Here is a 27,166-nt window from a genome sequence, read left to right as displayed (position 1 = left end):
ATCAAGCTCTTTTACCTCTTTTCCCTGCCTGTTGCTCAGGATTGGGTTTGCAGGCCACAAACTGTATCAGTCGCTGAATGATTTCGGCAGACAGTGGCTGTCTGTCTCCCAAAAAGTACATGGTGATGAACTCAATGAAGAAGGAATTGCATTTCCTCCTGAATTTGTTGTGACAGGCGACAGCTTCCCTGGAAGGAATAAGAAAACCGAGACTTGTGGTCAACCTCCAACCGAGGAAAGAAACAACTTCCCTCTCTCTGCAGAGCACAGAACCCAAACCAGGGAGACAAGATGGCCATTTGTTCAGGCACCAGCATCTTCTATCCCAATATTTAACATGAAGACACTTAAGACAGGCAGGTTTTTGCCAGCACCAGGATACCTTGTGGCCTCCGAAGCTGTGGGTGTGTAATCCTGCGGGAATTCCTCCTTGCAGATCTTACACTGCTTGTTCTCCCACTCCAGGATGCAGCGGGTGCAGAAGATGTGGTTGCAGGGCAGCTCCGCCGGGTCAGTGATCTCCCGCAGACAGCTCTTGCATTCCTTCACACCCTTCCTGAGGGACACCACCACCAAAAGAAGAGGCAGCTCAGCTCTGCTGCCGGATTTGAGGAGGGGCCTGGGTTGGCTCCTGCCTAACATACACGCTGGGGTGGGGATGAAGCTGGATGAGCCTGGCCTCACTGGTGAGTCGAAAACCAGGGTCACCCACCCCCACTTCAATAATCAGCAGCTTCTAAGCTGCTTGAGGACCATCCCATCCTGGGGAAGCAACGGCCCGTGGTGAGGATGGCTGGGCGAAGGGGATGGGGAGCCTGGGTGCTCAGGGGAGCTGGTTTCTTTAGCACCACACCTAAGAGAAGTTCCTCCAGAGATGACTGATCACCTCCAAGACAGGCTCTCAGCCCTTGGATTTCAGTGTGGCCACCCTTTGGCCCAAAGAAGTTCACCCTTCCTGCCAACATATTTCCCCCCCCCTTTACAAACATTGCATCAATGGAGAAGAACCCCAAAATCAACTTTTTTTCAGCTTGGACTTACACCAGATACACAACATCGGCATTCTGGTTGCATTTCTTCAGCACTTTTGTCACCAAATCAAAAGTCTTCTCTGGCTCAAATCCTGGGGTTGCATAGAGGCGCTGCAAAAGGCAAACACACAGTGCAAGTTCAGCAGAAATGTCTCTCTGATGCATGAAGGACAAACATTATGGGATATCAGTGCTGCAGGGACACCAGGTTAGACAGCAGAATTAAGCAGATCCATGTGTGGATGTCTCTGCGTGGACCTCTGAGGGTAAAGCCTCCCTTGATTCCAAATCCTTATTTTGGATTCTGAATCCAAATAGTGTTTGTCTCTTGGATGGTGTTTCCAGCCTTTTCCCATTCCTAAGCCCTCCCTGCAGCTGGGACCAGAGGTCTCCTGGAAGAGAAGAGCCCTTCCAAGCTTCACAGCCATGAGCCACCCCAGGAAACACCTACATTCCAGAGGAAGATGAACTGCTTCACCACAAGCCTCAGGAGTTTCTCATCTATCTGTGCCTCGTTGTGCAGCAGGTGGTCAATCAACATGTAGACAATGTTGGTGCAGGTCCAGCGATGTCTGTAAAACAGGCCCCCCAAAGGATGCCCGTTAGGTTGGACCACAGACCTCCTGCTGTCCCTTCCCACTGGCATTCATTTCTGAGAGTCATCCCAGGTAGAATGTGGTCCTTGGAGGACACAAGCTCTTCTGAGATAGCATTAGAGGGAGAAAGACATGGCATGGTCCTGCCTACACTGCTTGTTTCGACAAAGCTTGGCCCAGACTGAAACTGCCAGCATGTTTCTGGGTGTTGCCTCTGGAGACACCTTCTTGTGCCGCTCCAGAAAGCACCTTGGACATGAAGCATGCAAGGAGAAAGTCCACCAGAACTAAGCAATTTGATCATGGTGAAACATCCACCACATTTCTTTGAAGCCACTTTGTCACCATGTTTGTGATAATGAGGAAAGACCAGGAAGGAGGGGGACAATTGGAAGACTTGTCACTCCATCTCCCCAAGAGGAGGGTGGCTTCAGTTCAGTTGATTTTCAGTTGTCAAGAAGTTTGCTTGCACTACTGTCAACAGAGAGTGACTGAACTTACAACACACTCTCCAGGAGTTTCTTCTTCTTCTGGTAGAACTGAAGCTGGTAGTCATCCAGGCTGATCCACTCCATCCAGGGCTTAATGGACTTGATGCTTTTGAGCCATGCTACGCAGGCATCAAAGGGCAAAAGTCCATTTTCGAAGGGCTGCACTTTCTTCAGGAGAATGTTCAAGGCATCAAGAGTGACAAACTGAAATGACATTTGCAAAGAGAGAGAAAGAGTCTAAGCAAAGTTCTGACCTCGCTGGTGGGTGGCATGGAGGGAAGGGATACCCCAGGTCTAGACACTGGTATAGCTTTGGGAGTAGCTGACAGGGCAAAGTTAGAAAAAAATGGACTTTTATGAGTGAAGTTCTGTCATCTGTAAACCAGGAAAGACTTTAATGAGCCTAACTACATCTTGGAGAGAGAAGGATCTTGGAGACACCATGGGGAGATCTCCAAAAATCTTATCTTGCTTCTTTAAGCAATAAGCATCTTAGGAGGGGTGTGAACATGTGGACGTGGCAAGATAAGGAGCTGGAGCCCACCACTGAGGTGTGACATAACAAATCCCACTCACCTCAAGGGTCAAAGTGTCTAAGGGGACTTCAACGTGATACCCAGAGTGACACAAACATAAGGATGTCTTACTAATTACATGGTATGTAATTAAATGACGGGAGTTGTGAAAACCATCCCGTTCAAATGCTGTAGGAGAAAGGTTAGAGGGCAAACACAGCTCTTTGCTCACCATTTCTGGGGGGTTGTTCTCATACATTGCCTGCAGCTCTCTTATGACAGTGTCGTTGCTTTTTGCGATGTCAATGAAGAGTTGATAATCGTCTCGGAGGTAGAAATATTCCATGTGAAGCCAAATTGGGGAAAAGTCCATCTCCCCCCTGCCCACGGAGGAGCAGAGTTGTTCTGCGCTGGCTAGGAAAACTTTTGAGAGAATCTGCAGGTAAAATAGAAGGCATTATTTCTGCTCAAACAGCAAGGGGACTAGGGTGGGACACTCAGATTTGCTGCTGTATCCCATATGAAGTTTCCTCATCAAAAATAGCTCTCAAGGTGGAATTAAGACCGAATGCCCATAACAGCTGAGGAGTAGCCACAGAGAAGCACAAGGTAGGGCTTATAAAAACACTGGATTTTGGACAGGAAGGATAGGACTAGGGTCAAAGCCAATGCCAGCTGAAGATGGTGCTCCATCTGACCCTACTCACCTCATAGACAGAGGGGTCTTGTCCAGGAAAAGCCATCCTGAGAAAGTCATTGGCGTAATAGCGGAGCATGTCTGGATTGCTGACATCTGGCATCAAGACATTCTTGATGAAGGTTTGGTAGAATCTGGCCACTTCCTCTGCTGGATTCTTGGGTTGACCTAGGAGGGACAGCAAAGAGAGTTATGGCCACTTAGCAGAAAATGGGAACTCCTGGTGAAGACTGATGTGGACATGTGATCGAGCACAAGGCCATGGGTGGAGAGGCACGATGCCTTCACTGGAAGAGGAGATACAATGCAGCAGAGATGCACAATGCACCTCTGGGTCACTGGAGTGAGGAACACAGCCCCCATGGTTCTTCCTACTAAGGATGTGGATTTTTGGCAGCTTTGTTGTGTTAATGCTCCCCCTGGAAAGTCTGATGATACCTTTCATATGATAGACTTTCTCCCATATGTCGTCCAGGTAGGCTTTCAAAACCCAACTGAATGGGAACTGGCAGGAGAGGGAGGTGTTGGGGTCTTCGGTCATTGATAACACAGGAATCTTAGCATCTGCTGCCCTTGAATTCAAACAGCACAGAAAGAAGCATTAATTTGTGCAACAGACCATAGGTGCCCAGAGGAGGACCACCTCAGAGAAGATCCCAACTCCCACTGACAATTATTCTCTTTAAAGGAGCTCAGAAACCTGGGGAGAAATTTGGTAGGAAAGTCAGAAAAAACTGGGCAAGAGCAGGGAAGGAGCCAATTTTGCTGACAGCTTAAAACAACAAGGAAGTTTTGGTGCCAGCAGCTTGACACCCGAGACCTTCCATGGCAAGGTTTTAAACATCTGCACATCAAGCATAAGCCACTGTTTCACTACAGACACCAACTTTTACTCTCCTAAGGAAAACCACCTCAGTGTACATTTACACCCCGTCTCTTACTTTCTGGTGTATTTAATTTTTAGGAATGTTTCTTCTTGGAACATCTGGATCCACAGTTCTGCGAGAGGAGAGCCTTGAGAGATGTGATCCAGGTTGTTGTTGGCATCCACCACGGCGAGAATTTGGGCAAAGATGCTCGCCACAATGTCTTCCAGGTGTACCCAGAGCGCTTGCCTGAAGAAGGAGATGACACGGCTCATCGCATCGCTTCCCTGCCTCCCACCAAGAAACCCTCCTCTGCCCAGGGGACAGCATCGGTCTTGAAGACCCACAAGTGAACCATAACAACCCAACCACTTCTGAAGATGCCAAATGTAGACATGCAGGCTTGACACCAACCATCCTTTTCTATTTCAGAGTCAACCAAAATTGTTTGCTTCCAGAAAAGCCCTTCCAAAAGAAGCTTCCTCAAAATCAACAGTGTTCTTAATTAATTTTTTGCTTTTGAGACTAGCTATGACCTTTCAACAAGTCTCTACCTTGTTCTAGGCTGGTAAAAACCCACATATTGAGACACTTCTTAGTTGTCACATCTTGGTCTTTAAGCAAACTGCCTCACACTTCATTCCCCGAGCAGTTTTAGGAACAGAATTACTTGACGTTAGGAAGGTGGCCCACAGCCAGCACTACCTGAACGATGTGTCTTCCAGGATGAATTCAGTAGAGAGTGCCCTGCGGAATATCCAGCCCCTTGGTTCTTGGATCGGTTGCTCCCGTTCTTGTAGGAGGCAACAAATTCTCTTCTTCAGGATGGTCAGAAAGTGGCTGGAAACTAATCACAAAACAGCACTGGTTAAAACCCTCCTAGTGCTCATCTCCAACCAGGACACTCCATCAAAGCCCTGCAAGTATTATTTTTATCAGTCCTATGCAGAAATCAACTTCCGTTGGCAAGTGACATCTATTTGGGATCATCTACCAAGGTCTGCAGCAAAGATTTGTGGTTTAGTACAGATTCTGATCATGCACATCAGGGACTTTGCAGGGAGGTGAAGGAGCCCCCATGCAACCTTGCCCTCTGTCTCTTGGGTGCTTTTCCACCCATGATGGCTTTGAGGGACACCAGGACTGGCTCTTAGCCTATTTGTTGTCTTCTTCCAGCCATAGAGCTTGCAATGTGCAAGAAGGAGCCACTTCTAGTTCTCTCTACTCACACGTACCGCTGCTACTCTGAGCATGGAAAAGCAAGTTGTAAAGGATCATGATTCTCTCCGTTGGACGCTTCCTGTTGTCCTTCTTGTCCTCCAGCTGGATCACGGCCTTCTGGATGCTCCCTTTGATCATTGCGTCCATGTTAAGGAGTTGTGCCTGGAAAAGACTGGGCGTCAGTTGGTGCTTGACACTACTTTGCTCTCATTTGCCTGGGGACGCTTGTCCTGGGACATCATCTTCTCCAGAACTTGGCACAGTGGGCTCCAAGGTCTGTACCCATCTCACCATCCCAACAAACCCTGGTTAAGTCAGCCCCCAGGGTGTGGAGGGCTGCTGACATCCCTGGGAAGGGACACTGATTTGCTGACAGTGACAAAAGACTCCTGAGCTTGTACCGGTCACTCAGAGAGGGGCTGGGAGACCATCACCCTACTTCAACCTCACAGTGTGACCCAGGAAGACCTGCAGCTAGTTTTTCGTGTGATAAGGCACCAACCCAAGCAAGGACCTTCAAAAGCAGATCTCAAAATGTCTGGTGATACCCAAGCCAGTTCTTGCACAATGACAAGCAACTAAAATGAGGAGGAAAAAAGAAAATATCATACATTTTCCTCTGGGTGAAGATCTGACTCAGTGAGGCTTCCCGGGGCAGCAGAATTCTCTGGAGAACCTGAAATCACAATCAACCACAAGACTCAGCCATCAAAACCCCAACGAGAGATACGTCCATCCACAGGAGGTGGTGGGAGGGCCTGGACAATCAACAGGGAGAAATAAAGCAGCCCTGGGTTGGAAGCCACCCAGCTGCTTGGTATCAGCTTCTTGATGACATGAGACCCTCAGGCTTGGGGAGCAATTGGCTGGACACCTCTAAGCAAGAATGTGGCTTCAAGTAGCCACCCAGACTTGGCTTGCAATGATGGATCGAACCATTTCTGCCCCGTTTTGCCCAACTATCTAATCAAAGAAGTCCACAAATACGTGTTGCCTCCATATGAAAGTCTCCAGCAGCACAGCTAGCTTGCCATCGTTAACTGCTGCTCCACCATCACAGCTGGCCCATCAGGAGGCAAAGGCCACACTGCTAGGAAGACCTCAGAAGCAGCAAGTGCTCCTGGGACCTGCCTGATCCGGGTGCATTCTTATTCCCAGGTGGGACACTGGAGGATGAGGCAGTGCACTTCTGGAAGGGACAGCAGTGTGGAGACGGTGAGTTTATGGTGAGAGAGTTCTTACCTGATGGGACATGCTGCTGGGAACTGCTCATGAAAATCTCAGCAATGGTCATTTTGGAGAGCTGGCCAAGATTGGTCTTAAAGTTCTCGGGGGGCATCAAGTCATCCAAGTGGATGGATTTCCACTCGCCTGGAGAGGTAAGAGGATGGATCAGTCTATCGGCTCTCTTTTGGTGCATCAGCCAAAACCACTGAGCTTGGCTGCTCAGATTTACCAGCCAACCAGGGCAGGAAGACAGTGACAGATGGAAGATCCACCACTTCACATGTCTTCTCTGCACGTCCTCATCTTCCCCTCCCACTCTTTTCCCAATCCAAAGTAGCAAGTGTAACCTCACCGCTGTCAAAAGCCAGATAGCTGCACCCTCCCAGAACCCGTGGGACTTTAGTGATCAGCACAACATGCAACAGATGGGGGCTGGCCGACCTTCTTCGCTCATCTGTCATGCAGTACCTGGAAGCACCACAAGGTCAGAGCTAGTTAATTCCAGACTTGTTTGGCTGGTAACAACTGCATCTCCTCCCTCTCTGAGCCCTTCCAGCCATTAATCTCACTCCCCACCAAAGGCTGTCGTCATCTGAATCTGCTTTCTTGAGTGGACACCACCCCAAGAGGACATTCTTTCTGGCTATTGTTGGTACAATTTGCTACAACCACAGGGGTGGGTGAGACAACAGAGTTCAGAGCAGAGCCCAGTTTGAGGCTTGGGGGGGGGGGTGGGGGGGGGGGCAGGGAAAGGCCAAAAGGAAGCACAGTTTTATGAGAAGTATGTTGTGCCTGGAAGGAGGAAGGGAGAAGGGAGAAAAGGGGAGGAGGAAGGAGGGAAGGAGGAAGAAGAGAGGAAGGCAGAAGGAGGGAGGAATGAGGGAGGAGGAAGGTGGGAGGGAGAGAGGGAGGAAGGGAAGGAGGAGGAGGGAGGAAGGAAGAAAGGGAGGAGGTGAGGAAGAGGAATGAAGAAGGAGGAGGGAAGGAGGAGGAGGAGAAGGAGGGAAGGGAGAAAGTGAGGAGGGAAGGAGGAGGAGGAGGACTGAAGGAAAAAAGTGAGGAGGGAAGGAGGAGGAGGGAAGGAAGAAAGGGTGGAGGTAGGGGGAAGAAGGAGGAGGAGGAAGGAAGGAGGGTGAGGAGGGAAGGGAGAAAGTGAGGAGGGAAGGAGGAGGAGGAGGGAAGGAGGAGGAGGAGAGAAGGAGGAGGAGGAGGGAGGAAGAGGGAAAGGGAGAAGGGGAGGAGGGAAGGAGGGGAGGAGGGGAAGAGGGAAGGAGGAGGAGGGAGGGAAGGAGGAGGAGGTGGAGGAGGTTAGGAGGAGGAAGGAGGAAGGGAGAAAGGGAGAAGGGAAGGAGGAGGAGTAGGGAAGGAGGAAGGGATGACAAACGATAGGGGAGGAAGAAGAGAGGCCAAAGGACGGCTGCTTACTTGGCACAGGCCAGGAGTCTTTTGCCACTCTGCGGCTCATCGAAATGAAACTGGACAAGGAGCAATTTTGCTTCTTGCGGCTCCTTGAAGAAATTCCTACAATGAAACGGCCTCTTTAATGCTTCCTCCTAGAAAGGTCCCACCCCACCCCATCCCGAAGCACTGTGAGAAGTGGAGAACACCTACAAGGTTAAAGAAATTTCAGAGCCCACCTGAGGTCCTGGCGGAAAGCGTGTTCAGTGTCAAACTGGCTTAGGAAGAGGCAGTGGATTGTATCTGGGAGGTTGAGGGTCTTCCTCAGAACTTCTAAATCCTTCTGGTTTAACAGCCTGGCATGGGTAGAAACCTGAGGCAAAAAGGGAAACCAAAACTGATTGTCCTGCTGCCTCAAACAGGTGGGATCCTCCAGGGTTGGTGCTTGCCACTCATCTACAGGCAACTGGAAGGTGCCTTGAGCATCTCAGCCCGAGCCAGAGCTGAGCAGATCCCGTCTGCCTCCTGAGGAAGTGCAGAGTCTACCCCAGCTGCAAAGAGGGTGGACATTAAGCCCATCATTGTCTTGGCCTAACCGAGATCATGGGGCCACCATGCTCACTTAGAAAACAAACAGCACCCTTGGGTACTTTACAGCCAAGCATGAGTACCTGCAGGCACTGCCCGGTGGTGCTCCCTTCCTTCTGCTGGTTCAACATCTCACGCAAGAGGCTGGTCAGGCTGTTGTGCTTCTGCTTGATGAAATACAGGTCCTGGATCTGTTCAGCCTCCTCCAGAGAAGAGTATTTCAGGCGTAGGATGGAGTCGGGAGTGGCACACTCCACCAGTTTGCTTGTGGCAGCGAAGAAGTCCTGCTCTCCATAGTGTTCGTAGTCTCTGCGGTGGATGTGCTGGAAACTCTCCAGCGCAATGGCGGCGGACGTGTCATCACTGAAGCCAATGAAGACATCTTGTTCCTTGGGAGCGAGTGTGTTGGACCAGATCCCAAATAAATCAGGGTTCTTGATGTAGACAAACTTCCTGGCCCAAATCTCCAGGTCCTTTTTCAGGTTTTGCTGTTGCCAGTTGAGGATGGTGTTCATGTCCAAGCAATGCTTCTCCAGACGGCTCAGGAGAGGGGTGGGGAACTGCGTGTAGACCACTTTCTTCTCCTCTATAACAATCAGCCGGAATTCCTCCTTCACACGGCTCTTCACCCTGTGAGTGCCAAGGCCCAGGTCGACGTAATAATTGTTCCCCAGGCTGACAAAGCATTGATTGAGGGTATCATAAAGGCTCTCATAAAGGTTCTGTATGTTGAGGAGGATAACGGGCCTGCCTATCTCCATGCAGATTTTCACCCTGTTCACAGAGCGGCACACCTGGGAATACTCCTGGTCCCGTGGGAAACCAGAACCAAATATTATGTCACAGTTAGTGGCATCTATAAGCCGCGTCATCTGGATGATCTGAAAGGCAGCGTTGTTGGTCGTCAGCAACAGGAGGTAACGAGACATGAATCCCGCTTCCTGCTTGGCCATGTTTTCCTCCAGCAGACGGATGCAGCTGGTCTCCATCCCATAGGTAACACGTACCTCGCTGGTGCAGTTATGGAAGATTTCCAGAGGACAGATATCTTTGGAGCCTCCAAAATTTCTCTGAATGGCCTTTACAATGAGCTCCTCTTGAGAATCGCCCTTCATGTCCTGCGTGTAGGCCACAATCATTTTGATTAAGCTGTAGAAGTCACGAAGCCCAAAGAACTCCGTTTGCTGTTTCTGCAGCACATTGCAGTAGAAGTTTGCCAGAATGGGGAACAAATGCTCGATCCTTTCAAGGTGAGGTTGGTCAGCACAAATGCCTTTGGCAGTCTTCACCAGCTCTTCCTTGCTAGGTTCAGTCCGAAAGACAAGGAGGCCCCTGTTCATCTTTGCAGGGTCCAAGGCCCAGTTGGAGATGCCCACAAAGCCAACTTTCTTGTAAGCCTCTGGATCCTCATCATCAATGCATCCGTCTTCCAGAAGAGGATGCAGCGTCTTCAGTGGCATATCGGGCGAATCTTCTGCAAGACCGATCTCATCCAGCAGGACCACGGACGCAAACTCATTCAGGTTTTTGCCCTTCTGGAACTGAGCACATTGTCGGAAAGTGGAGATGATGCCTTCTGGTTTGGAATGAGGGCTGCACTGGAAGGAGACCAGCTGGACCTCTTTGAATCTTTTGAACAACTGGCTTCTGGACAATGTGCCTTCCATGGCATCTACAGCGATGGTTTTGGAGAGAGATTTGGAGCTTCCCGGCTTCCCAACCAGAAAGAGTGGCATCCGGAGGTCCATGCAGACAACCATCATAAAAATGTTCTCCTGCAGAGCGTTGTTGCAGGCTGTCGCCTTAGGAATGGAGAGGTGATCAAGAAACACCTCTTGGCACAACTCAATCTCTTCCTGTAGCCGGGATGCAGGGACTGAGAGGCATTTTGCAACCTCCTCCAGGTATTCTTGGCGGCTCTCCAGAGACACGTAGTAGCAGACCCCTACTGAAAGGACCAAAGCCCTTTGCGCGTTGTTTAAGGTTGGCTCCTCTTTCTCCTCAGGTTGCCTCTTCTCATCAATCTGGTGGAAAAGCAGGTCTCCTAAGTCATAAAACCAGAGCACTATTTTCATGCAGCGGTCTATGTCCCGGAGGCTGGTGACTCTGCATTCGTTCTTCTTCTCTCTCAGGAACTTCTGGGAGGCTGAAATGACATCGGTGAAGACATCCAGGTTTCCCGCAGGGATCTTGGTCTCCACGATGGACTTCACAATCTCCGCAATGTACAGGCTTTGCGTCTTCTCATTCAGCTCCCCAAAATCCCAGACCAGAGGCAATAAACTGGGAGGAAGCGGCTGCACCCGATACACCAACTGCCGCAAGGGAATGTAACCCAGCTTCTCCGGGGTGTCTTCACTCCGGACTCGGTATCCCAAGCCAGCTTTCTCCAGTTTCTCAATGGTGTCCTTGGTGTGTCTTTTGTAAGGGTTGCAAGCGGCCACCACTTTTAAGCGGTCAGTGGAAAACTGCATTCCATTGACACTGTGGTCACACAGCACTTCTTTGATCGCAAAGATCGCCTCTGAGGTGTTGGCTTCGTCAAAGAAGAGCACTGTGTCTACGTTGTGCTCTTTTTCATTGTGTTGTGCCAGCTTGATGGCCTGCCTTACCTTATTCTGGATGGTCTTGGAGGTGGTGCCGCCATGAACACGCACCACCATCATATTCTGAATGTTCTTGCCTGCCCTTTGCAGGTTGCACATGAACTGCACCAGCTTCGTCTTCCCGCAACCCGTTTCACCCATGATGATCACAGGGATGCCGCACTGGAACCGCAGGTGAATAGCCAACATCTTCATGGTGTTGTCCAGAGTCAACTGGTACGAAACATCTGGATCCTTCTGGCATTTCACACCAAAGACTCTGCAGAGGGCCTCCAACTGCTCAGTTCTGGATAAGGTTTCAAATTTCTTATTGAAAGGAACATTTTGGAGTGACAAGGTCTCGTATAAACTCTTTTTCATAACTGACCTCTCCAAAACATCCTGGGAATAAGCATCAATAGCATCCAAGTTCTGGTTGATATGGAAACCCAAAAACTCCATGGAATCATCCTCAGCATGGAAAACTATATAAGGGTGAGACTCCTGCTCCCACTTGCGTCTTAGCTGGTACTCTCTCAAAATACTGTCCATCTCCTTCCACTCCTTGCTCGGCACACTTTGATCAGACATGTTGAGGGAAGGCATGGCAAAGTCCTTGGACATGGTGATCATGAACTTGACAACAAATGTTTTGAAGCCTCTAAACTCCACTCCAACCACCAGACTGCAGAAGACCGATTTCTCACACTTTTTTAGCTGGAAGTTCAGGAAGTGTGTGAAGTTGCTGAGCTCGGTCCAAGAGGGGCTGCTTCTCCCACAGAACTTCATCAAGCACGCCAGGCATTCTTTTTCTGTCCCTTCGATACTTCCAGGGACGAAAGTGAAACAATCAAGGTTTTCATTTCGTTCGTATCTGCTGAGATATTGGTAGGACCTTTGGAAAACTTCGCTATTTAGCTTGCTCCGGTCAAACTGTTTCTCCCTCAACCCCACAGGAGGGACAGAGCTGGGATCTTCCATCAACTCGAGCACGCTCTGCGGTGATACACACTCCACAGTAGGAAAAAGATCCAGGAATTTTTCTTCTATTTCAATAGTCATCTAAAAGCAAGAGGACACAAATCACCATGAGGACCATTCTCTAACCTCCCACATTTGCCTACATCATGAAAAAACCTTTTTTTATTTCCCCCTGGTCACAAATGGATTGGAAAGCTGGGAAAAAATGCAGAAATACCAAGAATTCTCCAAGCCTTCATGTGATTGAAACCCCTATAACCATTAAGGTCTGTCTTGCCCAGTGTCCTGTCTTGGGTTGGGTGATCTTGTTATCTTCTCCTACACTTTCTCCTGTTCCACTAAATCCTCTTGGAGATGGAGAGACCTGAACTCAGTCAATATTGAAGGTATGGTGAGGAACCACAGACGGATGATCAACCACTGGGGTTACATTTCACACCTTTAGTAACTCAAGCATGGCACAGGTGCAAATTGGCTTTAAAAGCATGCGTGAGATTCAAGTTACAGCAAAATCGGGATGAAAAAGCTCCCTTTTTCCTCCAAAACTTAGCGCAGAGCCTGTTATTTAACTCTGAGTAGAGACGTGTTTGACATGGTTGCTTCTACGTAGGTGAGACATTGCCCCACTGGAGACTCTAAATTGTGCATCGCTCCAGCAGAGACATCAAAGTTTAGCGGGTTTACTCATGCTCAGCCTTGACGGTTTCTCCAAACCCAAGCACAGACCCCCCAAGATACCTCTTGCTTCCTTGTACTGCTAACACCTTTCCCTTTTGCTAGGTACTCGATCAAGTAAAGATGAGAGGGTTTGCACTTCCAGACCAAGCCGTCGGGGCTCTGTATGTGCCGCAGGATGCACAGGTCAATCAGCAGCCGGTAGAGACCCTTCGATACCTGGTAGGGCAAAAAAATAGAGAATAGAAATTGATGCCTAAGTCTGCCAAAAGGCGCTTGCTGCTCTGATTGGGCTGGATTTGAGTTTCCACCTCCTCCTCTCCCTCCTTGTGTGTAGGGTCTGCTGTCTTTCACCACCTCTTCTTGTCCACTTTAAGATCCAAGCACTCACCACTGGAGAAACATCGATGTGGAAAATTCTGGGCTGAATTTCAGTCACAGATTCCTTGATGGACAAGAGTTCCTCCACAAAGAACTGGAAATCAATGTCCGACTCCATCAGCCTAATGGTTTTATGAAGTGGTAGGATGTCACCCAGCTGGTCACGGACCTTTCTGATGGTATTGTCCACAAAGAGAGACTTCCCTAAGGAGTGGAAGAGAAGATCATGAATCAATCTACCCTTCTACACTTGCACATGACCCAAACCAAGGAAATTTCTCCCTAAAATCATAGTGTGCCATCTCACCTCCTTGGTTTGAAGTACAACTCGGGATCCGACCCCCAAAAAACTTACCCATTCCTGCTTGCTCCGAAAAGACGAACTTCACATTCTGCTGATAGGGCTCTTCGAAGGCTTGAGCGACTGGAGCCATCCCGCTCGGCACTTTGAGATGCATCTTCAGGTAGGTCTGGATTTCTGTCTTGGAGTAGCATGGGAAAGTCCCCTTGTAGGCATCAAAGGCTGTGATAACATAGGAGTGGTGAGCTTTGGCATTGCAGAAGATGATGAATCTGTAGTTGGAGGTGCTGGAAGATTGCACCAGGCGGAAGAAGTGGGACTCGAGTTTTTTGGAAACTTTATAAACTAATTTCTCAGCACCCAGCAAGCAGTAGATCTTTTGGTCTTGGGAACCTGGAGAAAGAGCTCTCCTGACAAGAAGCTCCACCTCCTCCTCCTGCGTGTCGGGTGTGCACACCAGGACCTCATCATATGACGGGAGAGGTGCTGTCTCAGGATGTTGATAGACAAATAGCATGTTGGGTAACATTTCCTCTTCCTTACACATGACGAGAAGCGGTTTCCCTTCTTCAAAGCCTACGGGTAAACTCCTCTCAACACGTGTGCTTTCTAGACTGGCCAAGCGCTTCAGTGTCTCCCCAAAAACATCCAAGCCTATGTATTTATCAGACACCAGGCCAGCAAATTTCTTACAGTAAGCATCCCAGAGCAGAATCACCTTGTCGTAAATAGATGGCAAACTCTCAAAGGAGGTGGCCAACTCTTCGTGTGCCAGGGTGCTGAAGGAAACCTGGTCAGCATCTCTCTTCCCGGCCTTAAATTTCCGTCTCTGCTGCAGGAAGGTTTCTCTTGTCTCCTCATACAACTTGCTGAGCTCTTCAACCAACTCCTGGTTGTCGCCCTGCTCAAAGGCAAAATCCATGAGCATCTGCTCCGTGATGGGTGAGTTGGACAGGCAGCTCTGCAAGGCTGCCTTTGCCACTGACTCACTGTAGCCTGATTCGGCCAAGCTTTTGATGAACTGGGGAAAACGAATGATGTAGTCGTGCCAGGTAACTGATTCCTCACCTCCTGACAAGGAATTCACGGACTCCAGAGGAGTCATCAGCGCATCCTCCAGGGCTTTTTTGATATCTTCTTCTTTGATGTCATGCTTGATGGCGGAAAGCATGATGAGCACCTGTGGTTCTATGGTACCTTTCTGGACTCTGGCTAGCTGGCTGCATAAATAGAAGAGCTGGTGCGCAGTGAACAGGTTGAGATGATAGTAGATGTCCCTTTGAGTCTCCAGGTACTTCTTCCACTCTGACAAACAATGCTCCATCGCTTTAGAGAGGCTGTCCAACTCCTCCAGGAGAGGTTTTGTGCTCTGAACAAGGATATCAGCAATTCCAAACTCCGTGTAGACTTTTACACGTTGCTGGGGGTTGCAGTAGATGTCAGCCTTCCAGTTGATGAAGAGGATGTTGCCAACACTGAGAAGCTCCAGGTACAACTTTCCAACCGTTTCAACTTTTTCCAATATCTGTAACACACCAAAGATACGACAGGGAAATGGATCACACACTGCAACATGTTCTCAGCAGCTTCCAAACACCACCCAGGTCACACTTTCCTCCAGAGATCTGTACAGCTGTAGGCTCCCCAGTACAAAAGAAACATGGGAAGGGAAGATGATGAAGGGACTGGAGCATCTGGCTGTGTGGCTGGTGCCATACTCAAGGTTTGGGCTTCTACAATCATGGACCTGCCTTTGAGAAGCCAGGTTTACCCTTGAGGAGCTGGGTCTGTTGGGAGCTGATGGGATTCACCCAACCAACTGGGGCAAGAGACTCTTCAGCAAAGAAGGTGTCCAGACATAACAAGAGCTTTAAACTAGACTTAACAGGGGAAAAGGATGGAGTTTTGAGCAACAGAGGAGAGCCAAGGGCTGCTGGTGTGTCAGGAAACACCAGTGAAATGCCTCAAGGAATTAGGGCGTGTTCCTCTAAAAAGAACAAGTTGAAAGCTTCTGGGTAAAATCAAGAAAGGAAACCTCATGGTTGATGCTTACTAGCGGATGCCCAATCAAGAGGAGCCTTTTGACGAAGCCTTCTTACTTCATCTATGGGGAGCAGCATGGTCACAGGCTCTGATCCTGCGGGGGGACTTCAATCCCCCTGACATCTGCTGGAAAAGCATCACAGCGAGATGTAAGCAGTCCAGGAGACTGTTGGAGAGCATCTAGGATAATTAATCCAGGTGACAGACAGCCTGACCAGAGGAGAAGCATTCCTAGATCTGTTGCTCACCAACACAGATGAATTAACTAGGCATGTTGAGATTTGTGGCAGCCTGGGCTGCAGTGATCATGCCCTTGTGGAATTCATAATCTTGAGGGACACAGACCAGGTGAAGAGTAGAGTCAGGACCTTGAATTTTAGGAGAGCAAACTTGCAGTTGTTTAATGAATTAGTGGATGGACTCCCTGGGACACTGTCCTCAAGGCTAAAGGAGCTGGACAGAGCTGGCAGCTCTTTCAGAACATTTTTCGTAGAGTGCAGAAGCTCTTGATTCTCACGTGTAAGAAATCAGTCAAGGAAGGCAGGAGACCAGCACAGCTCAGTAAAGACCTCCTGGTCAAACTATTGTTAAGAAGGGAATGCACAGGTAGTGGAAACAGGGACATGTGTCCTGGGAAGAGTATAGGGACCCTGTCTGGATGTGTAGGGAGGGGATCAGGAAAGCTAAGGCACAGTTGGAGCTGAGTTTTGCATGGGATGAGAGGAGTAAGAAGGGCTTCTACAGGGACATTGGCCAGAAAAAAGAAGATTAAAGAAAATATACCCCCTTGTTAATAAAACAGGAGAGATAGTGTCAAACAACATGGAGAACACTGAGATACTCAATTTTTTGCCTCAGTTTTCAATGGTAACCTCTCCCCCAACATCTTTCAAGCCCCTGAACTTCACGGCAGAGACTGTGGGAATGAAGTCCCTCCCATCAATAGGAGATCGGGTATGAGAACAATTGAAGAACTTGTATGTATGTTAAGTCCACGGGACTCTACTCTGCTCTTGCGAGACCCTACCTGCAGCCCTGTGTCCAGCTCTGTGGTCCCTAGAACAAGAACATGAGCCAGCAGTGTGCCCAGGTGGCCAAGAAAGCCAAGAGCATCCTGGCTTGTATCAGAAATAGTGTGGCCAGCAGGACTGGGGCAGCGATCGTCCCCCTGTACTCGGCACTGGGGAGGCCGCACCTCAAACACTGGGTTCAGTTTTGGGCCCCTCACTACAAGACACTGAGGTGCTGGAGCGTGTCCAGAGGAGGGCAACAAAGCTGGTGAAGGCTCTAGAGAACAAATCTTATGAGGAGCAGCTGAGGGAACTAGGGGTGTTTAGTCTGGAGAAAAGGAGGCTGAGGGGAGACCTTACCCCTCTCTACAACCACCTGAAAGGTGTAGCAAGGGTGGTGTTGGCCTCTTCTCCCAAGTAACAAGTGATAGGATGAGAGGAAATGGCCTCAAGTTGCACCAGGGGAGGTTTAAATTGGATATCAGCAAAAATATCCTCACCAAAAAGGTTGTCAAGCACTGGAACGGGCTGCCCAGGGAAGTGGTGGAGTCACCATGCCTGGGGGTATTTAAAAGCCGTATAGATGTGGTGCTTAGGGACATGGTTTAGTGGTGGACTTGGCAGCATTAGGTTTACAGTTGGACTTGATGATCTTAAGGGTCTTTTCCAACCTAAATGATTCTATGGTTCTAAGAAAGACATGGATCTGTTAGAGCGGGTAAAGAGGAGGGACACAAGAATGGTCAGAGGGCTAGAACACCTCTGCTGTGAAGAAAGACAGAGTTGGGGTTGTTCAGTTGAAGAGGCTCTAGGGAGACATTCTTATGCCCACTCAATATATAAAGGGGGCTTATAAGAAAGATGGGGAGAGACCTTTTACCAAGGCCTGTAGTGACAGGACAAAGGACAACAGTTTTAACTGAGAGTGGATTTAGATTGGATCTAAGGAAAAAACATTGTACAATGAGGATGGTGGGAAACTGGTACCGGTTGCCCAGGGAATCTGAGGGTGCCCCACCACTGGAAGTGTTCAAGGTCAATTTGGACGGGGCTTTGAGCAACCTGGTCTAGTGAAAGATGTTCCTGTCCATAGCAAGGGAAGCTGAACTAGATGATCTTCAAAGGTCCCTTCCAACTATGAGTCCCTCCATAGTGAAGCATGAAAGGTCTTAGATGGGCTGTTGGGCCCCACAAGTGAAGAACAAGTGGGAAGCAAATCCCACTCTGTAGCTTGGGAAGGGGGCACCATCCTAGAGCAACGCCTCTGCTCCTGAGAGACCAGAACTGCAGGTCAGGGATGAGTCTCCCAGAAATAATTTCAGCAAAATCCCAAGCCCGGTGGCCACCGTTTTTCAGGCAGATGTTGGTACCACACTGTGACTTACCTCCAAGAAACGGTTTGCTTCCTCTCTGCCCTGCTCAACCTTGGTGGCAATCAACATAAGCTTGTTCTGGAGCTCCGTGAGCTGAGACAAACTGTATTTCTTGTTCTTCCAGTCTGCTGGAGATTCACTTTCCTCACTGTCATTCAGCAGTCGCAACAAGACACAGTCCTCAAGTGTAGCCTGGAAAGCAGAGAAGACAACCAACATTACCACGTGGCCTTTTACATAGCTTTGAGTTGAAATGCTGCACATCAGCACTCTACACGTCTTGTTCCACTTCCTCTGAAGGAAAGAAAAGCCCCTTTTCTGCTGAAAATGCTCAAGGGTTAACAGCAAATTGCTGGTACTAGGTGCAAACCCAACTGGAGATCTATTGGCAACCTGGCACGTTCATTGGAGGTTGATTTCAAGAAAGATCTTCTCTCCCAATAGCATTAAAAAATACAACTGGACAAGAAACTGTCTTGGAGACCCTTCACCTTGAATTTCGGAGGTGCTGAGATGGTAAAAAGCCCATTTCTGTTGATGCTTCTGGCTTGAGAGATTGAAGAACGCTCCACTGAGCCATGAGAGTCGTGAACCATCTGGATCCACTCTTTATTGTCACATGAATTTTTCTGCAAAAGAAGAACCAAAGGAAAACCCAGTAATCAGCTAGAAGGATGCTGAGCACCACTCCCCCACCCCCCAGATTTGATGTGGGTGGGGGTTCTGTGACCATTTCTTCTGAGGACGGGGTTTCCCATGGCTTCCAAGGAGACACAGGACCAGAGTTGGACCTAACACCCCAGAGCATTGGCACGTTGTGAAGCTCTTGTTCTTTGCTCTGGTTTTGGTGGGGAGCAGAGTGTAAGGCTCAGTGACAGCCTGGGGCACAAACACAAAAGATTCTGATAAACAGAAGCTTTTCTATCAGCTTCTGAAACAGGTTCTGGAGTATTCCAGCCTTGGAGATGCTCAAAACCCAAACAGACATGGCCATGAGCTATCTGCCTTATCTGACCCCATTTTAAGCAGGGGATTTGGACTAGACTATCTCCAGACATCCCTTCCAACCTCAAGTATTCTGTGATCCTAAACTGTAGACTCCAGAATTCAATTCCTCCTATTCACAACATCTTCTGGGTCTCCTCCAGTTGCCCACACATGTGTGTAAGGTCATTTGAGATGTTCCATCAGGCTCCCACTCCCAAAAGAGCACAGCCTTTACCCAGGTCCTGCTAGATCCACGTGGATGTCCTGGGGAAACCATCTTAAATGGCATCAGACACCTACACGTGAGCAACTCGGCCTCACAGCAAGCGTCCAAGTGACTTTTGGACATGGGGCTTGAAGACTCACCAGCTTCTTGGGAAGATGACTGTCCTTCTCAATGGCTTTTCTGATGAAAGAGAGAGCTGCAGAGAACTGGTCAAACCCAGCTGTGGGACTCAGGTCTAATACGATGGGGGCAGAGGCAGTCATGGCGTCACGGAACACCCTCACTCTGTCGATATCCATGTCATTTTCACCTGCAGAAATTGATGCCAGCTCCACAAATACGGGGATTTCTGTCTTTTCTGGGGGAAAAAAAATAAAGAAATAAGAAAAATAAGAGACACAGTTGAGCACATCTCTGCTCTGATTCATCTAACACTGGGTTGGATGCGGGGACAGACAAGGACTAAGTGGTCTCCTTCTGTTGCCGTATCTGACTTCCTTCCTTCCAGCCCACCTTTTATTATGGTCTTGATCCAGGAGGTAAAACCTTTCCTTGCACATTCATGAAGTTCCTTCAAAAAGTCCAGGACTCCCTGGGGAATGTCACTCAAACTTTTTTTCACCTTCATTAAGTCTGAGGTCATAAAATCAAGTTTCTTACTCTTGAATTCCTGCTCTTCCTGGAAAAAAAAAAAAAAAAAAACAAAACCAAAAAAAAACAGGATGTGTTTGTTGGGAAGAGAAAGAAAGAAGTTTAGTTCTACCTCCTCCTCCCCAAGCAAGATGAAATCTTGGCCTCAAACCCAAGTCTGCTTTTGAATTCGTCCCTGTAGGCCTCCACGATGACCAGGAAGAGGCAATTGGAAGTAATTCCTTCAGCCTGTCACTCAAGATTAATTGAGGAGGAAGGAATAACACATGATAGGATTTAATTATCAGCTGCCACATGGGTCTGTCTACATGGATTTTCCCTGGAGCAACCACCACAGATGCCCGCGCGTCTCCTACGTACGTATGTCGCCAGGTCGCTGACAAGCTGGAAATCCCCCTCTAGCTGAAGCATCTGTCTCAGAGAATCGATCATCTTGGCAGTGTGCACCACTTTTGAGAGGGTCAAGTAGTTGTCGATCCTCTCCACCGCACCTGCGATCCAGTGAGCTATTCCACCTCTTGGCCCTTCACTGTCCTCCATTATTTTAAACTCCTCTACGAGCTGATCCTTCTTTCTCAGCAGCTTGTCAAACTGGCTCTGCACGGTCCCAAGGGTGATGGAGAAGTCTTTCAGGGACAGGTAGGTTTTCCGGAAGTCAGCAATGGCTGGCTTATAAATTTTTTCTTGAACATCTCCTATGGAGAAAACTTGATCTTCAGGTATTGTGGCTTTGATTTGCTCTGCTCTCATCTTCCACAGCCTACGGAAACATTGGCTTCTCTCCACGATGTAAAGTTTTTGCATCATGTTGTTATAATCAGCAAGGACATGCAAGTCCATTTCAATCTTGCCATCAGTGGAGAACTTCTTCACCGACATCTGATCCTTAAAACTTTCCTTGTCCGTGATGTTTTTCTCCATGGTGCTTCTATCCACTAAATCAGGTGGGAACAAGAAGGAACTTGTCTCTCAACAAGAAGGAACAAGTCACGTAGTCAACAGGTTCCCTGATCATGTATCCCTCCCACCCATTGTGAGACTTTTAGGAGACATCTCCCCACTCAAGAACCACAGAAGAAGCTCCATTAATCCAACTGGTACCTTTTATTATGTCCTCTATGCTACAGCACAGGCGGAGAAAGGAGCGTCTTTGTTGCTTCTGCTCTTCCAGTTGCTCAAACTCCTGCTTCCTGACATCCAGCACTTTTGTTATACACTCGGAGAAAGCGTGATCTGGAAAAAAAAAGACCCAGACATGAAGGACAACCCCTTGGAAAGGGAAGAGTTACAGGGAACATTACCTCCATCCTAAGCAAAAAAGACGAGTGTTTCAGTTTAATATTGATTAAGTTCATTGTCGGAGGAGAATTTGGAGGACTTGCCACCCAAAACACCAAAACTATCAATAAAGTTTATTCTCGGAGCAGAATTTGGAAGACTTGCCCCCTTTCCTCTGTGTTTTAATCGAACAGAGTTGGAGTTTGCAATGGGTCTGAAGGTACAGCATGCAACCAGGAAGCTACACCACCACAATCCCCGAAATAAATTCCACAAACACCCCAAAACTTTAAAATAAATTCCACTAACACCCCAAAACTTTAACTGCATGAAAAAAAAACAATGTTTTCACTCCATCTTGCTTCTCAAATTGCTGAAAATCACCTCTGTGACCAACTATTACATTTTCACTTCTGTTTTTTGGACTCCCATTGCAATTAATTTTTAGTTTTCTTTGCCTTTTAGATAATTATCCAGTAGATTTATCCCCTGTTGGCCATGTAACTATGAAAACAGTTGGTAATTCGAAACTTACCACAGGTGCACAGTATCTTCTTAAACAGCTCCTCATTCTTTAAGATGTTGTTGAGGGTACTGCAGGGGATGTCTCCGGAAAGAACACAACGTCCAGTGAAGCTGAAGAGCATGTACAGCTGGGAGAGGATGGTTTTTGCATTGTCGCTGAGCTGAACTTGAAACTTGCACTTTGATTCTTCTGTAAAACGAATGAGCTTTGGTGAAAGACAGCTGGCAATTTCTCTCCTGCATTTCGTTTGAAGCCAGATCCTCAGGAAGAGCCAGCAGCTTCCAGTTTACGGGAGTCTGTCACCTCACCAGAGCAGGGGACAGATGCGTAGTGGCTTTCTAGCTCAACCATCAAAACCAGCACCTTGGGAAAATCCAGATCTCCCTTGGGAAACCCAGGTATCTCCCCCTGCCTGAAACAAAGCATGGGGACAACCCAGGAAACCACAGGGACCACCAAGGAGATTGCATGTGAGGCTGAGCAGCCACCTCCTGTGAACATGAAGGGCTTCCAAGGGGTCTGGGGCACAGAAGAGGATGCTGGGTGGCTTTCTTCTGGCCAAAAGGAGGAGAAGGGACAATCCCACTGCAGCCAACAGCTCCTATGGGAAGGGCAGCTATGGAGACAAGTCTAGAGTCTTTCTGATGGTGCCAGAAGTTGTAGCAGGGAGAAAGAACCACTTGTTGCCCTCTCCCATATCTCCTAATTAAAGAAGGGCCAACACTGGCCTCAGACCAGGCTTTGACCAACCATGGAATGCCTCCAGGCGTGGTAATACCACCACCTCTCTGGTCCTAATTCTAATGCTTGACTGCCTTTGTGTGAACACCCTCTGGCTCCATCATGTCCTTCCCTTCAACAACAAGCCTCAAAACCAACAAAGCAGCATTGCGACAGGATAAGAAACCAAGATGTTTCTCCATTCCTGGAATGAAACTTCATTCTTCTAGCATGGAAGATAATTTTTGTCCCCCTCTTTTTGTGTTGCCAACAAAATTGGAAGGTTTCTGTGAAAAGACCTGGTCTTCCCACCTAGCTCACTTATAAACCAAGAGCTTCTCCCAAAAAAACTGCTCAGGAGACACTCACCGACAGCAGAAATGAGATCACAGACCACAGGAGTGTTGAGCAGGTTTGCAAGAACAGAGCCAGTTGTCTCATCAAACGCATCAATTCTTCTCAGCCTCTTTGTCTCTGAACACATTTTCTCCACGAGAACGGAAAGCACCTTCCCAGTAGATGGTTTGCTTGTCTTCAGGAACATGGGTATCATAGATTTTACCACAGATTCCTGGAAGGATGAGAAATTTCTCCTCTTTAGGGGCTTTGTGGACTCATGGCTGTTTCAGAAAGACCTTTCCCTGCTCTCTTAACCCAGCACAGATCAGTAAAAGAGTTGGCAAAGGGGGATGTAGAGATCTCCAATGGCCCCAGGAGGGGTGGCAGCTCTCCTACCTTGCTTTTGTCAAGGCCTCTGATCCACTGGATGATGCGATTTGTAAAGCAGTTCTCCAACTCCGTGTCATTGTACTTGTCCATCTTCATGAAAGCCCAGTAGAAGTCCATGAGGTATTTCTCATTAACCTATGGCAAGGAAACATTTAAGAGGCAGCTGCTTTCTGGGTCCTTACCAGCCTCCTCAAATTCCACCACCAAAACGGTGACTGAGGCAAAACTGAGTAGGGCAAAGATACGGCACCATCCCCCCACCAGCTGGAGGATCTCCATGACTCACATTCTTCAGCCACTCCTCAAACATGTTGAGGATCAAACTCCACCACTCCTTGGTCCACCCCATGCAGAGGATCTTCATCGAAAGCAGCTGCTGCCACATCTATGGAGGAAGAGCCAAACCCATCCGTTTACCTTGAGGAACACCCAGATCTACCAAGGGTTGTGGCTCGTGTTGGTCTGTGGGTCTCGGCACTCACCTCAGTGTTCTTCAGGAAGGATTTCTTGTCCGTGGGTGCCTTCTGAAAGTGTCTGTTGAGCCACGGTATGATCAAATGTGAAAACTCCTTAAACCTTTCTGCTGAAGTGAACTGCTGGAATTCCTTGAGAAATCAAAGAAGAGTGAGCCAGAAGCTCTGGGCTCTCCTTGGCTACAAACTGGAGGCTAAGCCCTTGTGACAAAAGCCACAGACCTTCTTCTCACCTTGTTCGCTTGCAGTAAACCCTCTTTGCTGACAAACAGCCCAAGTATCCACAGCGTCGTCATCACAGAGTTGAACGACACCCATTTCGTCATCTCCACCAAGAATTGCTTCAGCAGGAGGTACACCAAGTTCAGACACTGCAAGACCTCATCCTCATTTGTGGGCTCCAGAGATTGCTGTGAAGACCCCGATGGGTGCCTGTGGACACAGGAAAGGACCAAATGCTTCAGTTGCCTTCACAGTTTCTACCTGACCACAGCCACCATCTGCAACTGGAAGACATAGGACACAACCCTTGTGGGTCTCTGTGCTCTCCAGCCATGGTGGGGTTAAAAACATCAAAAAAACAATGGGAAAATCCTGGCAGCCACCCTCTTTCTGCTCAGCCAAGGCTCCATCCCTCCCTCCCCAGACCCTTTACAGGCGTGTCACAGCACCTCTCCTCTCAAGAAGCCCCAACTCACAAGTCCTTGAACCAGGAGTTCATCCTGGTGGCGATGCTTTCCAAAGCCACATCAAAGTCATCTTCCTGAAAAGAGGACAGAAAGACACTCAGGACCAACATGAGATGGCTTCCGCTCCCACAGCTGAGGAGCATCCACACTTAAACACTGAAGTGTGAAGTTTTCTGGGCAGATTAAAGGGATTTCCTTTTATTTGGTCCCAGGATTCAGCTCTAACCCCGCTTTTCTACTATTAAGTCCTTCAGTCCTGCTTAAAATCTCTGTAGGAAAGAAGGACACACTCTGACCCATGGTGAAACAGCTCCACCACTCCCACCAGTACAGAAAATAGCCTTCCACCAATCAGTTGTCCTTACAGGCCCTTGGGTTGAGCTTGCCCTGACGTCTAGGATGCGCTCGCACAATGTCACCAAGAGGAGCTGGAGTGGAAACCAAATGTCAGGCAAAGGGTCCTTGGTGAAGTTCTTCAGGGCCACCATCTCCACCACCTTCTTTGCCAGCGGAGGACATCTTCTAATCAAGGATTTGTGATAACCAACCATCTTCAGGACTTTCCTGGGAAAGCAGGTCAAGAACATCAGATGGACTTTGGAGGACCAGGAAGGATGTTGGTGGTGTTTGAGATGGCACCGTGACCGGTAGACACAGTGGTGACTTACAGCCAGGGTGGCTGGGGGCTGGAAGGAGGAGCTGGGGTTTGACAAGTGACTCTACAGGGCAAAGCAGGAATTTCTGGAAATTCACCTGCCTGAAGGTTATTAGAACAAAACTCAGGGCTCAATGTGATCTTGACAGGCTGGAGGAGTGAGCCAAGGCCAACCTCATGAAGTTCAACACGGGCAAGTGCAAGGTCCTGCACCTGGGCCGGGGCAATGGTTGTAAACTGAAGGGAAGTGGATTTAGGCTGGACTTAAGGAAGAAATGTTGTACAATGAGGGTGGTGAGACACTGGAACGGGTTACCCAGAGATGCTGTGGGTGCCCCATCATTGGAAGTGTTCAAGGTCAGGCTGGACGGGGCTTTGAGGAACCTGATCTAGTGGAACATCATAGAATGGGCTGGGTTGGAAGTGGCCTTCAAAGATCATCTAGCCCAACCCCATTCAAAGATCATCTAGACCAACACCACTGTCGTGGGCAGCGACATCTTCCCCACCATTGGAAGGGTTCAAGGCCAGGTTGGATGGGGCTTTGAGGATTCTGATCTAGTGGAAAGTGTCCCTGCCCATGGGCTGGAACTAGGTGATCTTTAAGGCCCCTTCCAACCCAAACCAATTCGATGATTCTATGATCTTTGAAGGTCCCTTCCAACCCATTCTCTCCCCAGGACTGCTCCCATCCAGCCGTCTGGATAAGACCGCACAGCACCCAGATCCATCCTCCCCTTGAGGTCCACCAATGCTCCTTCAACACCCCCCATGGCAGGGGACATAGCATGGCAAGGATAAGGGGCAGCTCCTTGAGAAGCCACCAAGCAGAAGGAACGAAAAGCACTTTGAAGAGCAGGACAGTTCATTACCTTGATCCTACCTCAGCCTTTCAGACTCACCACTGCTTCTCTTTGTCTTCCCTCAGCTGTTGGAAGGCTTGTGAAGAAAGTTCACATGGGAGAAAAGGGTCCTTCTTGAGCTCATAGAGCAGCGGGACCAACCAGATCCACAAGGTGCCATCAGTGGTCTTGAGACACATTTCCTTCAGACCCTGAAAGTATTTGCTGCAAAAAAAAGGCCAAAAAAGTCAAACTTCCCACAACCAACCTCTAGGATTCCAGTGGGAGCCTGGAAAGAGCTCGGATCAAGACACCTCCATAAGACAACCAATATCAGAGATGTCGAACGCTCTTCGAAGTGTCCGGGGTACCCAAGATGGACCCTCCAGGCTGGAACCCACCAACCCAGGTTTACACCCCCTCAAAGACCCCTTGGGATAGCACATGGCACCCAAAGTGACATGTGGGGACAACTGAGCTGAGCCCTGGACCTCTAAAGGTGTCGCTGCTCCAAGCGAAGCAGGTTAGCCAACCGAATCTACCTTTTTCCTCTCAGTTCTTTGTATTTGTCTTCAGAGAACTCGATGACCTGGAAGTGCTTTTCAGCCTCAGCGATAGACGCTGGGGAAAGGGGGATGTTATAGCAAGACGAGATACGAAAGGCAAACAGGAGCTTAGGAAGGTTATGTTCCTTGGTCTTCAGGTGCTTGACGATCGCTTGTAGGAAGGCTCCGATACTATCTCTCACCTGGACAACAAGAACAAGGAGAGGACGTTTCACCAGGCTGGAGAAGATGTTTTTTTCTCTGAGAACTACCTGGCCCAGGGTGGAGGATGGGAGGTGGAAGATGCTGCTGCCTGGGGGCACCTTGCATGGCACCTCCCTAGGGAGAAATTATTTATTCCCAGTGCCACATGTCCACCCAGGAAGGTCCTACACACTAAATACACCACACAAAAGGCTCTTAGCTTCACCCCTCTGCTGTCCAAGCCATCCCTCAGAGTGAGGGACACCACTTTGCCAGCTTCCCAGAGGTTTTGGTGGGCACTTACCGCTTCCTCCGAACTGCGGAAAATCTCAGAGTCTCCTTTCTCGGCGTCCCCAAGACAGAAGCTGACGCTCTCCTTGTACCTATCCAGTTTCCTCTCTATATCCTCCAGGGAATTCCAGGAGGTGGCATGAACAAAGAAATTGTGCTCCAGGTAATCCATCTGGATTTTGCACCTGGACTTTTTGGACAAGGGATTCCGAATCATCATGCTGCTGCTGCTGTTGAGGAAACTGCATTCAATGTGTTCAAAGATGGTCCATGTTCCTGGGGAAAAAGGAAGAGTTTGGGAACAAAACGTAGGCACCAAGCTCAGCTGAGCCCCAGAAACACAAAACCATCTGCGCGTTTCTCCAGCCCAA

At 48.8% G+C, this 27,166-nt stretch overlaps 1 protein-coding gene across 1 annotated transcript in view; it reads right to left on the bottom strand.

The window, feature by feature from the left end:
- LOC116963116 (E3 ubiquitin-protein ligase rnf213-alpha-like) overlaps nucleotides 1-27,166 on the bottom strand; it is a 44,251-nt gene that overhangs the window by 11,966 nt on the left and 5,119 nt on the right. The window contains exons 10-46 of the mRNA XM_042797213.1: nucleotides 26,809-27,071; nucleotides 26,298-26,503; nucleotides 25,816-25,980; nucleotides 24,624-24,822; nucleotides 24,268-24,332; nucleotides 23,803-24,001; nucleotides 23,579-23,701; nucleotides 23,383-23,481; nucleotides 23,103-23,231; nucleotides 22,737-22,938; nucleotides 21,657-21,836; nucleotides 20,945-21,076; nucleotides 20,204-20,778; nucleotides 19,706-19,871; nucleotides 19,333-19,550; nucleotides 18,471-18,608; nucleotides 17,992-18,171; nucleotides 13,608-15,078; nucleotides 13,263-13,456; nucleotides 12,935-13,090; nucleotides 8,714-12,277; nucleotides 8,282-8,415; nucleotides 8,070-8,165; nucleotides 6,997-7,112; nucleotides 6,660-6,788; nucleotides 6,029-6,093; nucleotides 5,432-5,579; nucleotides 4,902-5,043; nucleotides 4,272-4,445; nucleotides 3,769-3,902; nucleotides 3,341-3,498; nucleotides 2,866-3,069; nucleotides 2,129-2,322; nucleotides 1,483-1,603; nucleotides 1,042-1,142; nucleotides 383-556; nucleotides 16-188 (exon numbers count right to left, since the gene is read on the bottom strand). Of these exons, the coding sequence (XP_042653147.1) occupies nucleotides 16-188; nucleotides 383-556; nucleotides 1,042-1,142; nucleotides 1,483-1,603; nucleotides 2,129-2,322; nucleotides 2,866-3,069; nucleotides 3,341-3,498; nucleotides 3,769-3,902; nucleotides 4,272-4,445; nucleotides 4,902-5,043; nucleotides 5,432-5,579; nucleotides 6,029-6,093; nucleotides 6,660-6,788; nucleotides 6,997-7,112; nucleotides 8,070-8,165; nucleotides 8,282-8,415; nucleotides 8,714-12,277; nucleotides 12,935-13,090; nucleotides 13,263-13,456; nucleotides 13,608-15,078; nucleotides 17,992-18,171; nucleotides 18,471-18,608; nucleotides 19,333-19,550; nucleotides 19,706-19,871; nucleotides 20,204-20,778; nucleotides 20,945-21,076; nucleotides 21,657-21,836; nucleotides 22,737-22,938; nucleotides 23,103-23,231; nucleotides 23,383-23,481; nucleotides 23,579-23,701; nucleotides 23,803-24,001; nucleotides 24,268-24,332; nucleotides 24,624-24,822; nucleotides 25,816-25,980; nucleotides 26,298-26,503; nucleotides 26,809-27,071 (10,887 nt within the window). The remainder of the gene's footprint in view (nucleotides 1-15; nucleotides 189-382; nucleotides 557-1,041; nucleotides 1,143-1,482; nucleotides 1,604-2,128; nucleotides 2,323-2,865; nucleotides 3,070-3,340; nucleotides 3,499-3,768; nucleotides 3,903-4,271; nucleotides 4,446-4,901; nucleotides 5,044-5,431; nucleotides 5,580-6,028; nucleotides 6,094-6,659; nucleotides 6,789-6,996; nucleotides 7,113-8,069; nucleotides 8,166-8,281; nucleotides 8,416-8,713; nucleotides 12,278-12,934; nucleotides 13,091-13,262; nucleotides 13,457-13,607; nucleotides 15,079-17,991; nucleotides 18,172-18,470; nucleotides 18,609-19,332; nucleotides 19,551-19,705; nucleotides 19,872-20,203; nucleotides 20,779-20,944; nucleotides 21,077-21,656; nucleotides 21,837-22,736; nucleotides 22,939-23,102; nucleotides 23,232-23,382; nucleotides 23,482-23,578; nucleotides 23,702-23,802; nucleotides 24,002-24,267; nucleotides 24,333-24,623; nucleotides 24,823-25,815; nucleotides 25,981-26,297; nucleotides 26,504-26,808; nucleotides 27,072-27,166) is intronic.

This window comes from Tyto alba, unplaced genomic scaffold (genome assembly GCF_018691265.1).
Source record: "Tyto alba isolate M040663 unplaced genomic scaffold, T.alba_DEE_v4.0 Super-Scaffold_24, whole genome shotgun sequence".
Classification (NCBI taxonomy): domain Eukaryota; kingdom Metazoa; phylum Chordata; class Aves; order Strigiformes; family Tytonidae; genus Tyto; species Tyto alba.
Note: the sequence above shows the minus strand (reverse complement) of the source record. Positions and strands in the feature narration are given on the sequence as shown.